This window comes from Sorex araneus, chromosome 4, assembly GCF_027595985.1.
Source record: "Sorex araneus isolate mSorAra2 chromosome 4, mSorAra2.pri, whole genome shotgun sequence".
Classification (NCBI taxonomy): domain Eukaryota; kingdom Metazoa; phylum Chordata; class Mammalia; order Eulipotyphla; family Soricidae; genus Sorex; species Sorex araneus.
Genome location: NC_073305.1, coordinates 176484816 through 176503575, shown reverse-complemented (window position 1 = coordinate 176503575; position 18760 = coordinate 176484816). Strand labels below are relative to the sequence as shown.

Sequence of the window (18760 nt, the reverse complement as noted above, 5' to 3'; positions counted from 1 at the left end):
TTAAGGGCACGGTAACAGATTAGATGTTTTACTTTAAGTGAAACAGCTGTATGCAGAGAGACATAAGCAGAGTCCATGGAAGACTACAGTCACAGGTCGTGCTATGGGCAGAGACCAAGAGCCACTTTCTGTTCCGTTATTCCCAATTCTACATCAGATGCCCTGCCGCTGTCCTATGTGTGTCGTGCCCCTCCCTTCAGACGGTCATGCTCTAGTGAAACCGTTTGCTGGTAGTCTGTGTCTGAGGCTTGAAGCAGGTTCTAGGATTGTTCCACTTCCTTGGAGGGGAGCCTAGGGGAGGGGGGTGGTCCCTGCATGTGCTGACGGCAGGAGAACCTAGTCGTCCCTATGCAGCGCACACGCGCTGGCTCTTGGACTATCTCCCCGGCCCTGTTTTCTTTAATTATCAAGAATCCAATATTTTTTTTCCTGCAGTTACAAATTGAGACGTCTCTTCTTCCTTTAAATATTCATTTCAGTTCCTTTGTACCTTCCTATATCTTCATACCCTCCAACAACTTCACTGAAATTCTCCACAGTTGGGCCTCTGACGTGTGTGGGCACAGGAGGGAAGAGCAGAGTCCCTGGCAATGTTTCCCCTGCTCCAAACCCAGGAAAGTCCTCTGCAGGCCCTCCCCGCACTCTCCCCCGGCCCTCCCCACACTCTCCTCCCATTCTCCCCCAGACCTCCCCACACTCCCCTCCCACTCTCCCCCCCCACCCTCCCCACCCTCCCCTCCCACTCCCCCCCCACCCTCCCCACACTCTCCTCCCACTCTCCGCTGGCCCTCTCCGCACTCTCCTCCCACTCTACCCTGGCCCTCCCCGCACTCTCCTCTGCAGGAACACCGAGGCTCTCACTGCCTCTCCTACCCAAGACCGCTCTTACTCCCCCCTTTTTCGGTTATCCCTAATGTCTTGCTCTCCGTTCTGAGAGGAGATATTCCAGAAGTATATATGGAATATTTTAAAAGAGAAGGACTGAGAGTTGCAGTCCCCAAATTTAATAAACTCGACATATCAGTCAACATGTAAGGGTAAGAATTCAGAGTAGGAAAGCAGAACTCTTTCTGACAGTGTGCCCCTCTAGCAATGTTGCTACTCTGGAGACGGAAAGCTATTCAATTACCAACTCTCTTTGTTTTTGTGCCACACCCGGGGATTCTCAGGAATTACTCCTGGCGTGCTTGGGGGACCATATGGGATGCCAAGGATCAAACCTGAGTCAGCAGCATACAAAGCAGACACCCTACCCACTGTACTCTCGATCCAGCCCGACTACCAATTCTTAATATATATGTTTTGTTTTTCTGGGAGTTTTTCATTTTTGTTTGGTTTTGGAACACACCTGGCCGTGCTCAGCTTACTCTTGGCTCTGTGCTCATGGATCACTCCTAGCTGTGCTCAGGACAGCATCTGGGATGCCAGGGATTGAATCCAGTTGGCAGCATGCAAGGCAAACTCTGCTCCCTACCTACTCTACTATCGCTCCAGCCTCTACTAATTCTTAATATATAATGGGCTTTTTGTTTTTCTGAAAGCTTTTTTCTTTGTTTTTTGGAACACACACACGCAGATGTTCTCAGGGTTTACTCCTGGCTCAATGCTCAGAGATCACTCCTGGCTGCACTCAGGGGAGCTTACGGGATGCCAGGGATCAAACCCAGGTCAGCTGTGTACACGGCAAATGCTTTACCTGCTTTACTATTGCTCTGGCCCTCTAGAAGCTTCTGGAATCTTTTCTTAACTCCCAGTATTTGGAGAGTTCATAGAGATACAGTTTTGCTGTTTTTTTTTTTGTTTGTTTGTTTCTTCTTTTCAATTATACAGGACCTTCCTTCGGAAGATCTGCTCAAACTACAGAATTATGTCCTGTAATTCAGGGAAATTTTCTGTCTTGGGCTTCAGACTAATCATTATTCCTTTGGAATTTCAAGAAGCAGCTCCTCTGCAGATCCATGACTGTCTGTTCCCAAGGTCCGATGAATCCCATTCCTCAGCCTTTGCAAACACCACTGCTCTGCCCTGCTGTGCTCTCATTGGTTCTGCTTCCTCCACTCTTCAGAGGCTGCTATTACTCCATCTACTTTATTTCCCACGTAGCAGAGTTCAGAACTCAGAACTGTAGGTATAGTAATACTGCAAAAAGGCTAGGGATGCAGCTCATGGGAAATAATGTGCCTGCCATGTACGATGCCCTGGGTTCACCTCCTGACACCACGCACGCACGCATGCACGCAACTTTGAGATAATGCAAAATGGAGTCTGCTTTTCCTACTTTTCTGATTTTTGCTCTCTGGGGTCACACCCTGCAGTACTCAGGAGCCTGCGGTGCCAGGCAGCAAACCTGGGCCTTCTGCGTGCAAAGTGTGTGCTTCGAACCCTTCTGAATTATCTCCTGACCTTTCTGTTTGCTTTCTGTTTTAGGGGTGATGTACAAGACAGCAGAAGCAGCCACGGTCTGCAACTTTAAAACTGGATCTCCCCTCCGGCATGATTAAACTAAAACAGACTGTGCAGAGCCTCCTGTGCTAATCCCAGATGCCACTGCGCCATCAGCACCCGCGCGCAGGCCACGCCCTTCACGATGACCCGTGTGCCATCCCCAAATCCCAACCCTACTGCCAGGTGCAGCTTGAGGGGGGAGCGGCTGCCCTGCATGCAGACCTCCCAGATAACGCCCGGGCACTGCGCAGCCCCCAAGGACCATCGAGGAGTGACCCTCCAACCACCAAGCTGGGAGTAGCCCCGAGCATTGTCAGGTGGGGTCCCCAAAAGCAAAACACAGAGAAAGGAAACCAGGCTGGAGACACAGTGCAGGGGAAAGGCCTTTGCCTTGCACGCAGCCATGCCTCACCCATCCCCAGCACTGCCGTCAGAGCCCAGAGTAAATCCTGGGCACCACCACACATGGCCAAACTCCAGACCCCCCTCCCCCCCCAAAAAAAAAGGTTTTTTTCCAGATTTCTTTTAGACTGCCATGATTTTAAATAATAATAATAATAATAATAACACACAAATATATGTAAATTAAAAGGGGGTGGAAGCAAAGTTTAGTGCTGCAGGGAAGGCACTTGCTCTGCACACGGCTGACCCAGATTCAATCCCTGGCACTGCATGGTCCGAAGCCCACCAGGAGTGACCCCTGAGCAAAAACGACAGGAATAAGTCCTGACCACAGCTGGGCATCGCCCCAAAACCAAAGAAAACAAGAAAAAAACAAGAAATAAATGAGAAGGCCAGGGAGACAGTAGAGGGCACTTGTACTGTCTTAAGGCACTTGCTCGCAGCCCATCTCCACTACCTCAGATGGTCCCTGAGTCCCACCAGGCGTGACCCCAAGCCACAGAGGCAGAAGCCCTGTGCATTCCCAGGTGTCCCTCTCTCACGCCCACTCCCCCAGAAAAATATTAAACAGAAACTACTGGATCAAGGATATAGCTCAAGGGTAGAGCCTTGCATGTGTGATGCCCTGGGTTCAATCCTGGGCATCATAATCAAAATAACCAAATAAAAAAAATTAGCTATCACATGTGACAAGTCCACTACACTACTCACTCAGGACTGCACCTATGCCTTTCTATGTTGCGTTACTACTGCAGGTAGGGCATGGAGAGACACACCGTGGGGGGAGGCACCAGCACAGCACCCAGCCAACCTGGGCTCAACACCTCATATGGTCCCCTGAGCACTGCCAGGAGTTAATTCCTGAGCGCAGAGCCAGGAATGACCCCTGAGCAGTGTTGGGTGCAGCACACCACCGCCCCCCCTTAAAAAAAAAAAAAAGAAAGAAAAAGAAAAAAAATCCCTTAAAATGGGTTAAGGTGAGAGCTGGAGCATAGCACAGCAGGCAGGGCATTTGCTTTGCACACGGCCAACCGGGTTCAATCCCCAGCACCCCCTAGGGTCCCCCAGCACTGACAGGATTAATTCCTGAGTGTAGAGCCTGGAGTAACCCCTGAGCACTGCTGGGTGTGACCCAAAAAGCAAAAAAAAACCAAAAAATGTGTTAAAAAGGGTAGGCAGGAAAAAAAAGATGGAATGGAACCAGACACAGGGGTTTAGACGATGCCTGCCTTGGGGCCAGGGGCGAACACGGCCCAGCAGGAGAGTGTTGGCCTTGTGCGTGAACCCTGGGTCCAACCCCAGGCGACACCAAGGAAGAAGGCATGCCGCCCAGCAAGTCTGTGGTCACCAGTTCCAACCCCCAGTGCCAGGAGGGAGACAGGCAGGCAGGAGGTCCTGAGCACCTTGGGGACCCCTGAGAAGCTGGACCCCTGCCAGACCCTCCTGAAAGACAAGGAGACAGCACCACGAATCCCCAGGGCCCGGGTGAGCAGAGCACGTGAGTGAGCACTACCCCGGGAGTACCACAAGCACAACTGCGCGACTCAACTAAGAGCACAAGCCTCGGGAATACGTGCATCATCCCCCGACAAGGGTGCAGCCACAGTAAGGGCCGGGCCCCGTGTGGGAGCACGGAGCCCTCTGCGGCCCCCACAAGTGCCGGAGGCGGGCACCCTCCGCTCACTGGCTGCACACCCACAGAGGGAGCAAGCAGAGGCAGGAAGCAGAAGAGCATGAACAAACGTGTGTGCAAAGCCCCTGGTTCAGTCTCTGAACCAGTGACAGGGCCAGAGGGTAGGAGAGACAGGACAGCCGGCAGGGTCTTGGCCTTGCCACGGCTGGCACTGGTTTGATCCCCAGCACCCCGTAAGGTCCCCCGAGCCAAGCCAGGAGTGATCCCTGAGCACAGAGCCAGGAGTAACCCCTGAGCACCACTGGACAGGTGGCCCAAAAACAAAGCCCCAAAGTTTTTAACTGAAAAATTAAAAAACACAACTAAAATAGGGCCAAAGGGTAAGTGAGCCCGACTTTCAGTCATCGCGACTGACCTAAGCGCATCAAAAAGAAATTTTTGCAGGCTGGCAAGCAGATGAAAGGGACAAAAGAAACAGTGTCACTTTCAGCCCCGAGTCACCACTGAGAACCTTGGTAAACTCGGGCACAGGAAGCTAAGGTTTCGGGCAGCCCTGCGTGACAGAGGACTGACACCAGCGTCTTCCTGACGTGAAAACCCTGCGTGGCACTTGGACATGTCCCTTCCTGTGCACACACGCTGCTGAGCCCGCCCTTCCCCGGCCCTGCAGAGACCCTCCACCGGGCCACCCGAGTTCCATTCCCGTCAGCCTCCCTGTCAATGCCAGCTCCTCTCACCCCCTCGAAACCCTCTGGTGCTCGCCCAGTCCATGTATAGCAAAGGCCTCATATCGTTAATTCCCTGGTCTCCCCACGACACGTCGCTTCAAGAACATAAGCCCCGTGAGGGTAAGCTGCAGCAGAGACACTCGCCTCCGACAGTCCAGAATGGAAGGAAATTCCAAGGTGGGGAACCTCACAGGCATTTCCCTAATTCCAGTGCTGCTTCTTCACTGGGCCAAATAATATTTCAAATAACACAGTCCCGTGTGAGGGCTTCGCACCAGACTTCATGTGAATTACACGGACTATTTGTATATAAAAATGACTACTCACGGAGATGCATGGCGGAAAAGTCTAACTACATCGTGAACAATACCTCAGAGTCACGTCTGTACGGATCGTTCGGTCTGAGTCGAATAAAGCACACAAACACAGAGAAGAACCCGACTCACTGCCTGGGGCACAACCGGGGCTGCGGCTCCTACATGAATAGCATCATAAGGGGCTTCTTCGGCATATCCCAGTCTTCCATCCCCCACTGAAAGAAAAACCAATATGCTTTAAAACACTGTGCAGAAAGAACCACCGTACAGAAGGCATAAAGGGAGGAGAGGATAGGGTGTTTTTTTTTTTTAAATAAGTAACACTGAAACAGCTAGGTATTTATACGAGACCCCTACCTCATGCGTGCACAAAAATCCCTGAGGAAAATAAAGCAGTAGCGGTAGGGAGCTGGCTGAAAGGGCTGGGGACGAGGGTCACCCCCCGCAGCACAGGGTCCCCAAAGGGCATCAGAGCAGCTCCCAAGCACCACAGCACAAACACCCAACTACCACTGGGTGTGGATGCCCCCCCACACACACCAAAAAAAAAAAAAAACAAGGAAAAGCAAAAATAGAAATGTGAAGAAATGTAAATCTTCTAAGGAATAATAGAGGCACATATGTTCATAATTTGGAGGCAACAAAGATAATGCAGGGTTAAGACATCTGCCGAGCACATAGCTCCAACTGTGAGACTGGCTCGAATCCTGGTACCTCATATGGTCACCTGAGCACTATCAGGCGTGGTCCCTTAGCACAGAGCCAAGAGTGGCCCCTGAGCATCATCAGGTGTGGCCCAAAAGCAGAAACATCAATAGAAGTTGGAACATTTAACTACATTAAAATGAAGGACTTCGGGGCCGGAGTGATAGCACAGTGGGGAGGGCATTTGCCTTTCATGCAGCCGACCTGAGTTCAATCCCCGGCATCCTATATGGTCCCCCAAACACCGCCAGGAGTAATTCCTGAGTGCAGAGCCAAGAGTAACCCCTGAGCATCGCAAGGTGTGACCCCTCACCAAAAAAAAGCAAAAAAAAAATGAAAGACTTCTATTTTCAAAAAAGTACCAACGTGTGAACTAAAGGTCATGCCACAGAGTTGGAATAGAGATTCATAATACATAGAGACAAAAGTATTTAGATGGCCTGTAAGTCAACTCAGTATCTGAACAAGCATTTCACCAAAGAAAAATGCAAATGGCAAACACAGAAAAATAGTTTTCAACCTAATAGAAAAACACAAAATTTAAACCACAAAGAGATATACACTCACTAGGCAGACAAAAGGAAAAATCTAATCCAAGTGTTCAGGTGAGGGAGAGGACGGGGGCCAGAGCAACAGCACAGCAGGAGGGAGCTTGCCTTGAACGCTCTACCTGCGGGATTGACCCCATTCAATCCCCGCCATCCCGTAGGCTTCCCCAAGCACTGCCAGGAGTGATTCCCGAGTGAAGAGCCAGGAGGAACCCCTGAGCATCTCTGGGTGTGGCACACACACAAAAAACAACAAAAACAAAAAAGTTTTTTTAAAAGGACACCAGGAAGGGCACTCGCCTTGCACGTGGCCAACACAGTTCAATTCCCGGCATCCCATATGGTCCCCCGAGCCCTGCCTGGAGTGATTTCTGAGTGCACAGCCAGGAATAAGCCATTAGCATCACTGGGTACAGCCAAAAAAATAAATAAATAAAAGAAAGAAAGAAAAAAGAGAGAGGGAGATAGTATAGGAGTTAAGGCTCTTGCCTTGCAAGCGGCCAACCCAGGTTCAATCCACAGCCTCTCAAAGAGCGACCCCTGAGCACAGAGCCACGAGTAGCCTCCACTCATCACCAGGTGTGGCCCAAACAACGCCCCCTCCCCCAAAATTGGAACCCTGGCACACTGCTGATGGGAATACAAATTGGTCCAGTCACTTTATGAAAGATTTGCTACTCCTATGGTCATCACCCTATAAACCTGATTTCAGGTCAGATGCGCTTACAGGAAGGAGGGCTTCAGTGACCTGTACATAGGTTCCTGGACTTATGTCTATATACCCGCTCACAAAAGCACTGCATCCCCAAATCAGAAACAAGTATTCATCTACAGAATCAATAATTATGCTAATGCTCTTCTATGAAACGTTATACAGTAATAAAAATAAACTGCATGGGCCCGTCAATAGCACGGCAGGTAGGGCTCTAACCTTGCACCGGCCAACCCCGGTTCAATAACCAGGACCCCCCGAGTCCCACCAGGATTTACCCCTGACTAGTGCCAGGGGTATGCCCTGAGCACCACCAGGTATGACCCAGAAACAAAACAAAAATTTTTTAAAAAATGTTATTTCTGCAGGTCTTACACCCTTCTGGAATTAGTCACTTTTCAGTCGGGGGTAAATAATCTCCCTTCCTTTACTTTATGAGTGACTGTGATTCTCTCTGACTCTCTCTTTCCACCCACCCCTATATTTCCAAGATAAAACCATTTATTTAAAAAATAAACACTTAAAAATAAAATTCATGTATGGACTCATTCATGCAAAGCTCAAAATTAAATGCCAATGAGGGAAGTGTGATGTCTCTAACAAGGATGACACTCGTGGCTGGAGATGCAACTCAGTGCTACGTGTAAACCTCAGGTGGAGAGTCTCTGGGTTCGATTCCCTTACCACAAAACAAACAATAAAATATAAAAACAATAAACAAATTTATCATCATTAGAAAAAAGGGAGGAGGTTATGTGGCTTTGGGGTTGTTGTTGTTTTTCCAGGAGGGACCCCCTTGAGGCCCATTCTGACAAGGCCCAGCCCACAGGGACCAGAGTCAACACTGGAATCCAAGGACAGGGTGTGGCCCAGGCCCTGTAACGATGGGTGACCCCAGGGCTGCACCCATGGGTGCAGAGAGGGCAGAGGAGCCAGGCGGTGCCAGGGACGGCCCTGCATACGCAAAGCGCGTGGGCCGTGACCCCTGTGCTCTCTCCCTGACCCCAAGGTCTCCTCTCTCGGGAGGTGGGGGTAGATTTGTTCTGTTTTGCTGCTTCCTGGGCCACACCTGTCTGTGTCCAGGGCTGACTCCTGGTTCTGTTCTCAGGGACCACTCCTGGCAGGACTGGGAGCTCTGTGGGTGCTGGGGCTGGCTCCCAGGCTGGCAGCAGGCAAGGCAAGTGCCTTACCATCTGGGCCATTTCCCCAGCCCAGGAGTTATGTTCTATCACTTTTAGTATGTTTGGTTCTGTTTTCTGGTTTTTGCTTTTTCATAACAATACAAAATGTGCTCATGACTAAAAAAATAAAAAACACACCCTATAAAACAGTATGAATCAATTGTGAAAGCAATATTTAATTCAGTCATACAACTGCTTACAAAGCTAAAAATTTAGAGAACTTTCCTATCTTAAACAGCTGCACTGTTGACATTTCTTATACTGGACTCACGTTACTTCTTTTTTACATTTCTGTTATTTTTAAGGCACCATGATTTATAATACTATTAACGACAGGGTCTCATGTACGCAATGTTACAACCCTGCACTACTGTCTTGGGAACCCCACCCCTTCAGCCCTGCCCTTCTCACTCCTCCCCTCCTGCCCCCACTGGAAACTCAGTTTGATATTACTTTTGTTGTTGTTGTTAATGTTAACATTTATTTTCCTCTTATGATAAGTGCCATTTGTCACTTAAAATTTATTTCCCTTCAAATTAAGTTTAAGTGAATAATGACAATGTCGAAAGAGTGTAAATTACAATAAAAGTGAGAAATATATATAGGAAAATTGTTGGCTAGTGTATTTAACTAGTTCTGAAAACACAGCTATTGCCCCAAATTCTGACCATATCCTTCTGAATAGCCTTATTCTTAAAAACCAATGGAGAAAGAATTCAGCATCACCATTTTCTGAAACAGTCTGTTACCACGGTGAAGGTAGAACCAGTATAACATTTCAGAGTTAATTGCTTTTCTTAATTAGGACTTGAGTGAATGTGGAGGCAGGATGAGCCCTAGTGGTAAAACATATGCCTTCCATGTGTGAGAAACTAAATTTGAACACCAGCACAGGGGGAATAAAAAAACTGATTGCTAAAAAATGAATAAAGGCAAAAATCACATCTAAATATCAATTATTACATAAGATTTTCTGAAGATAAAGTATCTCCAAGGAGAACTTCCAAGCTGTCTGATACGTACCGACCAGCTTCACTCTCCCTGAAGACAGAAGCGCAGGATCATCCTTTCTGACGTTGTTTATCGAGTCATCTACTAACTCTTTAATATGGTCAATTCCGATCACTTTTCCAGTAGAGCCAACCTGCAGCGAGAGAATCATTTATGAACTCACTGTTGAAACTTTGGGGAAACATTCACGGGTTTCCTAATCCAGAGCCAGGTACAACAGTTGCAACACTCAGAACGCAAGACTGGGGGGCGAGGAGAGACTCAGCCTAGAATGCAGGCTCTGTCCCGGGTTCCAGGCCCTGCACCTCAGGCGGGGCACAAGGCTGGGTGCTGAGTCAGGAGTGACCCCCAAGAACCACTATGTACGTGTCCCCCCGCCCCCCAGAAAGAAACTAAATAATCCAAGAAAAATAGTTTAAACTCCAATGAGAATAGTAACTGCTCAATTTCTAATTTGCCAAATACAACTTTCTCTTCTTTAATGTTGAAATAACTAACTCTATTTCAGCAATTAGAAGTTAGAAAAAAAAATTTTAAACTCATAATACTAAAAAAAATGCTGTATTTTTCTTAACATTAACTTTTTTTTTTTTTTTTTTGGTTTTTGGGTCACACCCGGTGATGCACAGGGGTCACTCCTGGCTCTTCACTCAGGAATTACCCCTGGTGGTGCTCAGGGGACCATATGGGATGCTGGGATTAGAACCCGGGTCGGCTGCGTGCAAGGCAAACGCCCTACCCGCTGTGTTATCACTCCAGCCCCAACATTAACATATTCTTAACATTTTTCAAAAGCATTACTTCAGGGGACTGGAGCGATAGCACAGCAGGTAGGGTGTTTGCCTCGCATGCGGCTGACCTGGGTTCGATTCCCAGCATCCCATATGGTCCCCTGAGCAACGCCAGGAGTAGTTCCTGAGTGCGGAGCCAGGAGCGGACCCTGTGCATCGCCGGGTGTGACCCAAAAAGAAAAAAAAAAAAAAAAAAAAAAGGGGGGGCTGGAGCGATAGCACAGTGGGTAGGGCATTTACCTTGCACGCGGCCGACCCGGGTTCGAATCCCAGCATCCCATATATAGTCCCCTGAGCACCGCCAGGGGTGATTCCTGAGTGCATGAGCCAGGAGTGACCCCTGAGCATCGCCGGGTGTGACCCAAAAGGCGAAAAAAAAAAAAAAAAAACTGAAGAGATCTACTGGGTTTTTTAACTTTTAATTATGTAACATTAGCAAATTATTCCATGAATCAATTTCTCAACATTAAAAGGGTGACTATACCTTATCAGTTGATGTTAAATCTAAATAAATTCCTTAAATGCCCTCAGAACAATGACTAGCATATGGTAAATGATAAAAACTATTTAAATTAGTATTTTCAAAAGGTAACTCAGATCTAATGAGTTTTTAAAAATCAGTATTTGAAGCCTAAATATGTTGAGTACAGAGAACATATTCAATTAATTAAATGCTATTTTTAGGCTTTCAGAAAAGATTTTCATCACCTCATTAGTAAGAGCTTAACTTTTACAAAAAAACTAAAACAAATGTGTCCTTATGATTTGCCAGATGCTGTTCCAGATGCTAAGAATATAGCAATTTAAGGCTGGAGCGATAGCACAGTGGGTAGGGCATTTGCCTTGCACACGGCTGACCTGGGTTTGATTCCCAGCATCCCACATGGTCCCCTGAGCACCACCAGGAGTTATTCCTGAGTGCGAGCCAGGAGTAACCCCTGAGCATCACTGGGTGTCACCCAAAAAGCAAAAAAAAAAAAAAAAAAAAAAAAAAAAGCAATAAAAAAAATCAAGACAGTATCCCCAACTCCTTATCTTCTTTTTTTTCCTTTTTGGGTCACACCTGGTGATGCACAGGGGTTACTCCTGGTTCATACACTCAAGAATTACTCCTGGCGGTGCTTGGGGGACCATATGGATGCTGGGAATCGAATCCGGGTCAGCTGCATGCAAGGCAAACGTCCTACCCACTGTGCTATTGCTCCAGCCCCAGGAGTTCCTTTTCTAATGATTGCTGACTGTATCTTTTTGTTGCTGGGGGCACTGGCATACCAGGGGCACTTGGGAAACAGACCGGGAGGTGCTGGGGACCAAATCCAGGGCTCCTGCAGGCAAAGCAGTCAGCCCCCTGAGCCGTCGCCCCGGCCCCTGGCCACAAATCTCTTAGCATTAAGGGGAATTCCTACTCAGTGAGGGCAAGAGCTCCACCCTCATTCCTGTAAAGCTGGACAAGAGGTCAGAGGTTAGGGGCCATTATTATTTTTTCCTTTTGGGTCACACCTGACAATGCTCAGGGGTTACTCCTGGCTCATGCACTGAGGAATCACTCCTGGCATTGCTCAGGGGACCGTATGGGATGCTGGGAATCGAACCCGGGTCTGCCGCGTGCAAGGCAAACGCCCTACCTGCTGTGCTATTGCTCCAGCCGAGGCCATTACTTTCTACCTAAAGAGAACTAGGAAGAACCAAGTTTTGGAGACATGGGGAGAGCTTGAAGCCAGCACGTGAAAGGAAACGGCCAGACCAAGACCCAGAGGAAAAGCCTGTAAGAAGCAACATGGGCTCTGCCGCTGACTCCAGGCTCACAGGAAACCAGACAGATCTTCCAACGCCCCCTTTTAGCTCTGCGAATTTGAATAGAAAGTTCCCATCACTTATAAGTGGGGGAAAAAAATTCAAGATGATATGTATCCTGGCTGCTATTTCAACGAAATGTTTCAAATAAACTAGAAGGCTGCCATGCTGCTTTGGGGGGCAGAAGAAAACATAAAGCTCTTACCATACGTGCAAAACACGCCGTGAGGATTCCACTTCCAGATCCTACATCAAGAGCTTTGGCCCCTTCATGCAACTGATCGGCGAGAAGCTCTAGCGCGTACGCGTGCTGCCAAAGGAAAACAAAGCCACAGGCGTTTGTGAACACTAGGCGGCAGAGAGACCCTGGCAGAGAAAGCTGTCAGGTTTGCCCCCTTCTTTCTCCCTCAAACACATACCTACACGAAGTTACAAAGGAATGGTGTTCCTGTTTACGGTCTTGTTTAGCAATTACAACCTGTGAGTTTTTTTTTAAACTTAATTCATCCAAAGTGGAAACGCTCCCCAAGAATTCACCGTGAAGTCTCCGTTGCACCCCATTTGCAGCAAGTTGAGCTCTCTAACGGCAAAGGAGGCCACACCAGTTTCCTGTGGCTCCTGCCAAATATCTTCACTCTGTGTATCCTACACTGAAGGCCCATTTTTATCAACATTTAAACAGCCCATTCATTCTTTTTATAATTTTTATTTGTTTTGTTTCGGGGTAACTCCTGGAAACACCTGGGGAGCAGACCCAGGGCCTTCTGCATGAGAAACATGCCCTCCAGTCTGTGAGCAGTCTCCCTCCTCACGCTCACTGACTTGCATGGCTGAGGATTAGGATACTGATGTATTATAACATTAGCACATCCCTAAACAGAGAGGAATGTGTGTAGGGCAATGTAATACTAATGTAACAGGATAAATTCCAAAAAGTGAAACTGAAGAGAGACTGAAGTATATATGTTTTTCTGCTTATAATGTTTTAATTATAAAGGAAAAATAATATTGGATACGTTTTGAACCAAGCCAAGAAATAAGGCCTCCTTTAATTCATTCTTCTTATAAACGTTCATTCCAGAGATTTTCCAAAACGTGAAGTTTAAAGTCATAAGTGTCATTTCAAAAGCTACACTGAAATTTCTACAATGATTATTCAAACTTTTGAAGGGGATGGAGAGAGAGCACAATAAGGCGCTGGCCTTGCACGCAGCTGCCAGGTTCATTCCCTGCCGTCCCACCCGCCCCCCCAAGCACCCAGGAGTGAGCCCTGAGCACAGCCAGGTGCGGTCCCAAACAACAAAAAAATAGAAACAAATAAAAAACACCAAAGGTTGGGGCACAGGGAGGAATCCTGGAGTCTCTGGGGAGGAGTGGGAATACTGTATGCCTGAATTCTACTGCCAATAACTTTGTCAATCACGGTGTCCCATCCTTAGGGGAACAGAGGGACAATGGTCAAGCCAAGTTAGAATACCAACACCACACATGGCCCCCATGCATCAGGGGTGACTCACGAACACAGAGCCAGAAGCCCAGTGCTCAGGAGCATGGCTAGGTGTGGCCCCAAGACAATCATTAGGAGAGCCAGAGAGACTATATGCTGTAAGGCACCTACCTGGGACACAGCAGACCCAGTACGATGCCCGCTCCACAGACGGCTCCCCCAAACCCTGTCAGGGTAACTCCTGAACAGTCAGGAATAGCCCTTGGACACGCTAAGTATGCCCCCCTTTCACTCTCTCTCTCTCTCTCTCTCTCAAACACACACACACACACACACACACACACACACACACACACCACAAAAATTTACAAAAATCAGAGCTGCGAAGTAGTACAGGAGTTAAGGCATTGCCTTGCACACAGTAGATGATGGTTCGAATCCCCACAACCATTAGCCACAAGTGATCCTTGAGCACAGAGGCAGGAATAAAGAGTGAGGTAGAAAACCCTAGGTGTGGCCCAAAAAACCTAGAAACATAGAACAAAATACTAAGAATAAAAATCGTCACTGGGGGAACTGAAGTTGAGGGGGTTAAGGTGATTGCCAAGCATGTGGCTGAGTCCAGCTCTGTCCCCAGCCACATGGTCCCAACAAGGAAGGCCAGGAGCAAACCCCAGGAACAGGGAGTGGCCCCCAAAGCAAAACAAAATCATCAAAACTGTGGGTCAACAACCCCACAAGGGCAACTAAATGTGAAGGCATGAAATTCATTAGCAATAGTGAAGGGTTTCTGAGAGCACAACAAGCAAAAGCTACCCCCAGATCAACCGTGGGGTGAATGCGGTGGTGGTGGGAGGGGGTGTCGGGCGGAACAAGTGAAAAACCAAAGGTCCGAGTCAGAGTAGCCCGCCTGCGTGTGGGCGCCGAGGAACGAGCAGACTCTCCCCATCGCTCCCCTTCCGTGCCGGCCACGGCAACCCCCGCTACACCAGTGTCGGGTGTGTGAGCACGGAGGCAACCCCAGCCGTCACTGAGAAAAAGGATGCAAGCCTGGCACACACAGTGCAAGCACCCTGACTCTGGAAAGTGGGTGCTGGGTGAGCACCACCACCTGACGTGGGAGCACCACATCCAGGGACACGGTGACCAGGGGTGTCATCCCAACACTAACCATGAATAAGAAGGAGGTGGGGAATAAACACAGGGCCACAGAGATAGCCAATAGGCTGAGTCACTCGAGAGGCCCAGGTCCAGCACTGCGGGGTCATCTGAGCACAGCCAAGAGTGACCCCCAAGCACAGAGCTGGGAGTGTCCCCAAGCATTGCCAGATATGGCCTCAAAACCATGGGGCCAGAGAAATAGCACAGGGGCTGGAAGCGAGAGCACAGTGGGAAGGGCATTTGCCTTGCACACGGCTGACCCGGGTTCTAATCCCAGCATCCCATATGGTCCCTTGAGCACCACCAGGAGTAATTCATGACTGCAGAGCCAGGAGTAACCCCTGTGCATCGCCGGGTGTGACCCAAAAAGAGAAAGAAACAGAGCACAGCAGGTAGGTTGTTTGCCTTGCACACGGGGCCAGCCCCAGGTTCAATCCCCGGCACGCCATATGGTCCGCTGAGCATAACCACCAGGAGGGATTCCTGAGTGCAGCGCCAGGAGAAGCCTGAGCACTGACAGGAGTGGCCCCAAAACAACAACACAACTCCAGCCATCAGCACCAAAAAGAGGCTCAGCAGCAGGGATCACGCCCTGTATGTGTGAGGACCAGGGATCAAACCCTGGCAAGGCAAGAGAAGACAACAGCCCCAACATCAACATGGAGCCACAACAGAATTCTGGTGGCTATAAATACACACAAAAAAATCCAGTGACTCACTAATAAAAAAATAAATAAATAAATCCATAGTGGGGAGCCAGAGAGATAATACAACAGTTAAGGTTGTATTAACTGTTACATACAGTTAATATGTATTATATATAATATACATTATACTATATATAATATATAGTTATGTTATATATGATTTATTTGTATTATATATACGCCTGGCACACAGCCAACCCAGGCTGGACTACAGGCACACGTGGGTCCCCAGAGCACCCCCAGGAGTGACTGCTGAGCTCAGAGCCAGCAGTGAGCCCTGAGCAGAGCCGGGTATGGCCCCAAAACAGGCGGGTGATGGGGGGGGAGATAGAAGACAGTTTAGTGGGCTGAGCACACGCTTTGTGTGCTACGGGCCAGGTGATCCCTGAAAAAACAACACACAGAGAACCACAGAGTACCCCAAAGAACAGATCCATGATGCACCACATGCACCACCTCGACAGCACAGAAACACACACTTGTCAGGGCCACTTTTGCACCAGCGAAGCCCGGGAATTTCCTTTCCTAGACACAACCTTCATCCATCCAAGCGTCTTCAGCTGTATTTCAGTCACTGGCTGTCCCCCCTCTCGAGAGGGCTGTGTGCCCAACAAAAGGTAGCGCTCTCTCCCTCTCTCTCTCCCTCTCTCTCTCCATCTACATGTCTTTGTTTTGGGGCCATACCTGGTGGTGCTCAGGGCTTACTCCTGGCTCAGTGCTTAGGGATCATTCCTAGCAGGGTTCAGGAGACCATATGGGGTGCCGAGGACTGAACCCAGGTCAGCCGTGTGCAAGTGTCCCGCCTGCTGTACTATTGCTCCAGCTTCCTCTCCCCTTCTTTTAATAAAACCATTTTGACTCACTTAAAAAAAAAAGTCAAAGAATTCAAAGAACCCCTTCAGGAGTATAACATTAACATAGACCAATGGATGGATAACTTGTTCTTTTGTTTGGCCATTTTTTAACTTGATTTTTGGGGTCACATCCAGCGATGCTCAGGGGTTACTCCTGGCTCTGCACTCAGGAATCACTGTTGGTGGTGCTGGGGAACCCTATGGGATGCTGGAGATGGAACTCTGGTCTGGTGTGTGCAAGGCCAATGTCCTCCCAGCTAGACTATCACTCCGGCCTAGGGCAGGTGAGTTTTACATCAAAAACATTAAGAGAAAAGGGAACCAGAGAGAATGATCACGCTGGACAAGATCTGAAGGTTAAAAGTAGGCAAGGGATTTTCTTGATAATCTTTGTGTCAATCTTACAAAATACAAAGCCCAAAAGTAGGGGGGAGAGAGAGAGGAAGGGAGAAAAAGAGGGAGAGAGAGAGAGGAGGGAGGGAGGGAGGGAGGGAGGGAGGGAGGGAGGGAGGGAGGAAGGGAGGAAGGGAGAGAGAGAGAGAGAGAGAGAGAGACAGAGACAGAGAGAGAGAGAGACACAGAGAGAGAGAGACAGAGAGAGAGAGACAGAGAGAGAGAGAGAGAGCGAGAGCGCACCTGCCAGAGGTAGGCAGGGGGTGGGAGTGAGGGGTGATGGGACCTGGGGACCCTGGTGCTGGGACATGTACGCTGGTGGAGGGCTGGGTGCTGGAACACTGTATGACTGAAACCCAATCATGAGCCGCTTTGTAAGGGTCTATGTCAGTGACTAAACAACAAAGTCAATAAAGTTTTAAAAAATAAAATAAAAATGTCACCTCTAACTTGGAAATCGTGTAGTTCAATCTACAGATTTGGACTCAGTAAAATATCCTCTATTTAAAAAAAAAAAATTAAACTAATACACATGCTCTAAAAAAGGAAAAAAAAAGGGGGGGAGGCCAGAGAGATGGTACGGCATTAAGGTGCTTGCCTTGCATGTGTCTGACCCCAGTTTAACCCCCAGCACCACATATGGTCCTCTGAGCACTGACAGGAGTGACCCCCAATCAGGAGTAAGCCCTGAGCACCTCCAAGTACAGCACAAACAATAAAAGAAAAAAAAATTAACTGAATATTTTTTGTATAAAAATCTTTCACAAAGGGGTTCTTACTTAAAGTGCAATAATCACTTACATACTATAAGAGTTCTTAATTAAAAGTCAGAAATACTAGATTTTGTTACTCTGCGGTTACAAGCACAATAAAAAACTTTTTCCAGGGGCCTGAGAGATAATACAGTGGGAAAGACTCTTGCCTTGCACACAGCTGACCCAGGTTCAATCCCCAGCATCGCCTACAACCCCTGAGCACAGACAAGTGTAGCCCAACGGCCCCCTTTAAAAAAAAAATCCAGTTTATTTATTTATCTCACTATTCCTTGGTCTCCATGTCACTTAAATGGGGGGAAGAGGGAAACTGGAAAAACAGCATTCTTTTTTTTCTCTTTAGGTCATACTGGGCAATGCACAAAACTCCAGGCTCTGCACTCAGGAATCAAACCTGGTGGTGCTGGGGGGGGGTGGGGGGAACCACATGGGATGCTGGGAATCAAACCTGGGTTGGCTGCGTGCAAGGCAAACGCCCTACCTGCTGTGCTATCACTCCAGCCCTGAAAAACAGTATTCTTATCCTTACTCCACAGAAATTACATTGTGCATAAGATTTAGTATGTTATTTGTAAGTTATAAATGATTTACAAATAAGGGGCATCATATCTTTGCATTAACAAAAATCCAAACATTAGATCACAATGACCCATTGCTGCTACATTAAGGTACTTCAGAGTCACGTGTCAGTAAAAGGCACCAGTGAGACACCACAGGGGTTAGTGCATTTGCCTTGCACCCCAACAACCCTGGTTTGGTCCCCAACACCACACACGGTCCCCCAAGTACCCAAGGGTGAGGGAGGAGAGGGTGAGGAGAGAGGGGAAGGGAGAGGGAAAGACATGAGCACACCAGGGGTGTAGCTCAATGACAAATGAGGCTGAGAGTTTGATCCCTGCACTGCCACCTGCTAAGTGAGAGCCTACATTGTGATCTGTGAGCCCCAGCACAGGACAAAGGAAGGGGGGCGAGGGGGAGGGGAGGGGAAGGGGAGGGGAGAATGGGAAGGAATAATAGGGAAGGGGGGAAAAGAGGGAGGGAGGAAGAAAAAGGGTTGGGGAAAGGGGGAAGCAGGAAGTGGAAAAGAAAGGGAAGGGGAGGGAGGAAAGTAAAATAAGGGTCAGAGAGACAGTCAAGGATGAAGGCACTTGCTGAGGT

General features: G+C 48.3%; 1 protein-coding gene across 4 annotated transcripts in view; it reads right to left on the bottom strand.

Moving 5' to 3' along the window:
- Positions 1 to 18760, bottom strand: part of PCMT1 (protein-L-isoaspartate (D-aspartate) O-methyltransferase) — a 48038-nt gene that overhangs the window by 10754 nt on the left and 18524 nt on the right. For all 4 annotated transcript variants that reach the window (XM_055136102.1, XM_055136105.1, XM_055136103.1 and 1 more), the window contains exons 4-6: positions 12473 to 12577; positions 9695 to 9815; positions 5655 to 5740 (exon numbers count right to left, since the gene is read on the bottom strand). In XM_055136102.1, the coding sequence (XP_054992077.1) occupies positions 5655 to 5740; positions 9695 to 9815; positions 12473 to 12577 (312 nt within the window). The remainder of the gene's footprint in view (positions 1 to 5654; positions 5741 to 9694; positions 9816 to 12472; positions 12578 to 18760) is intronic.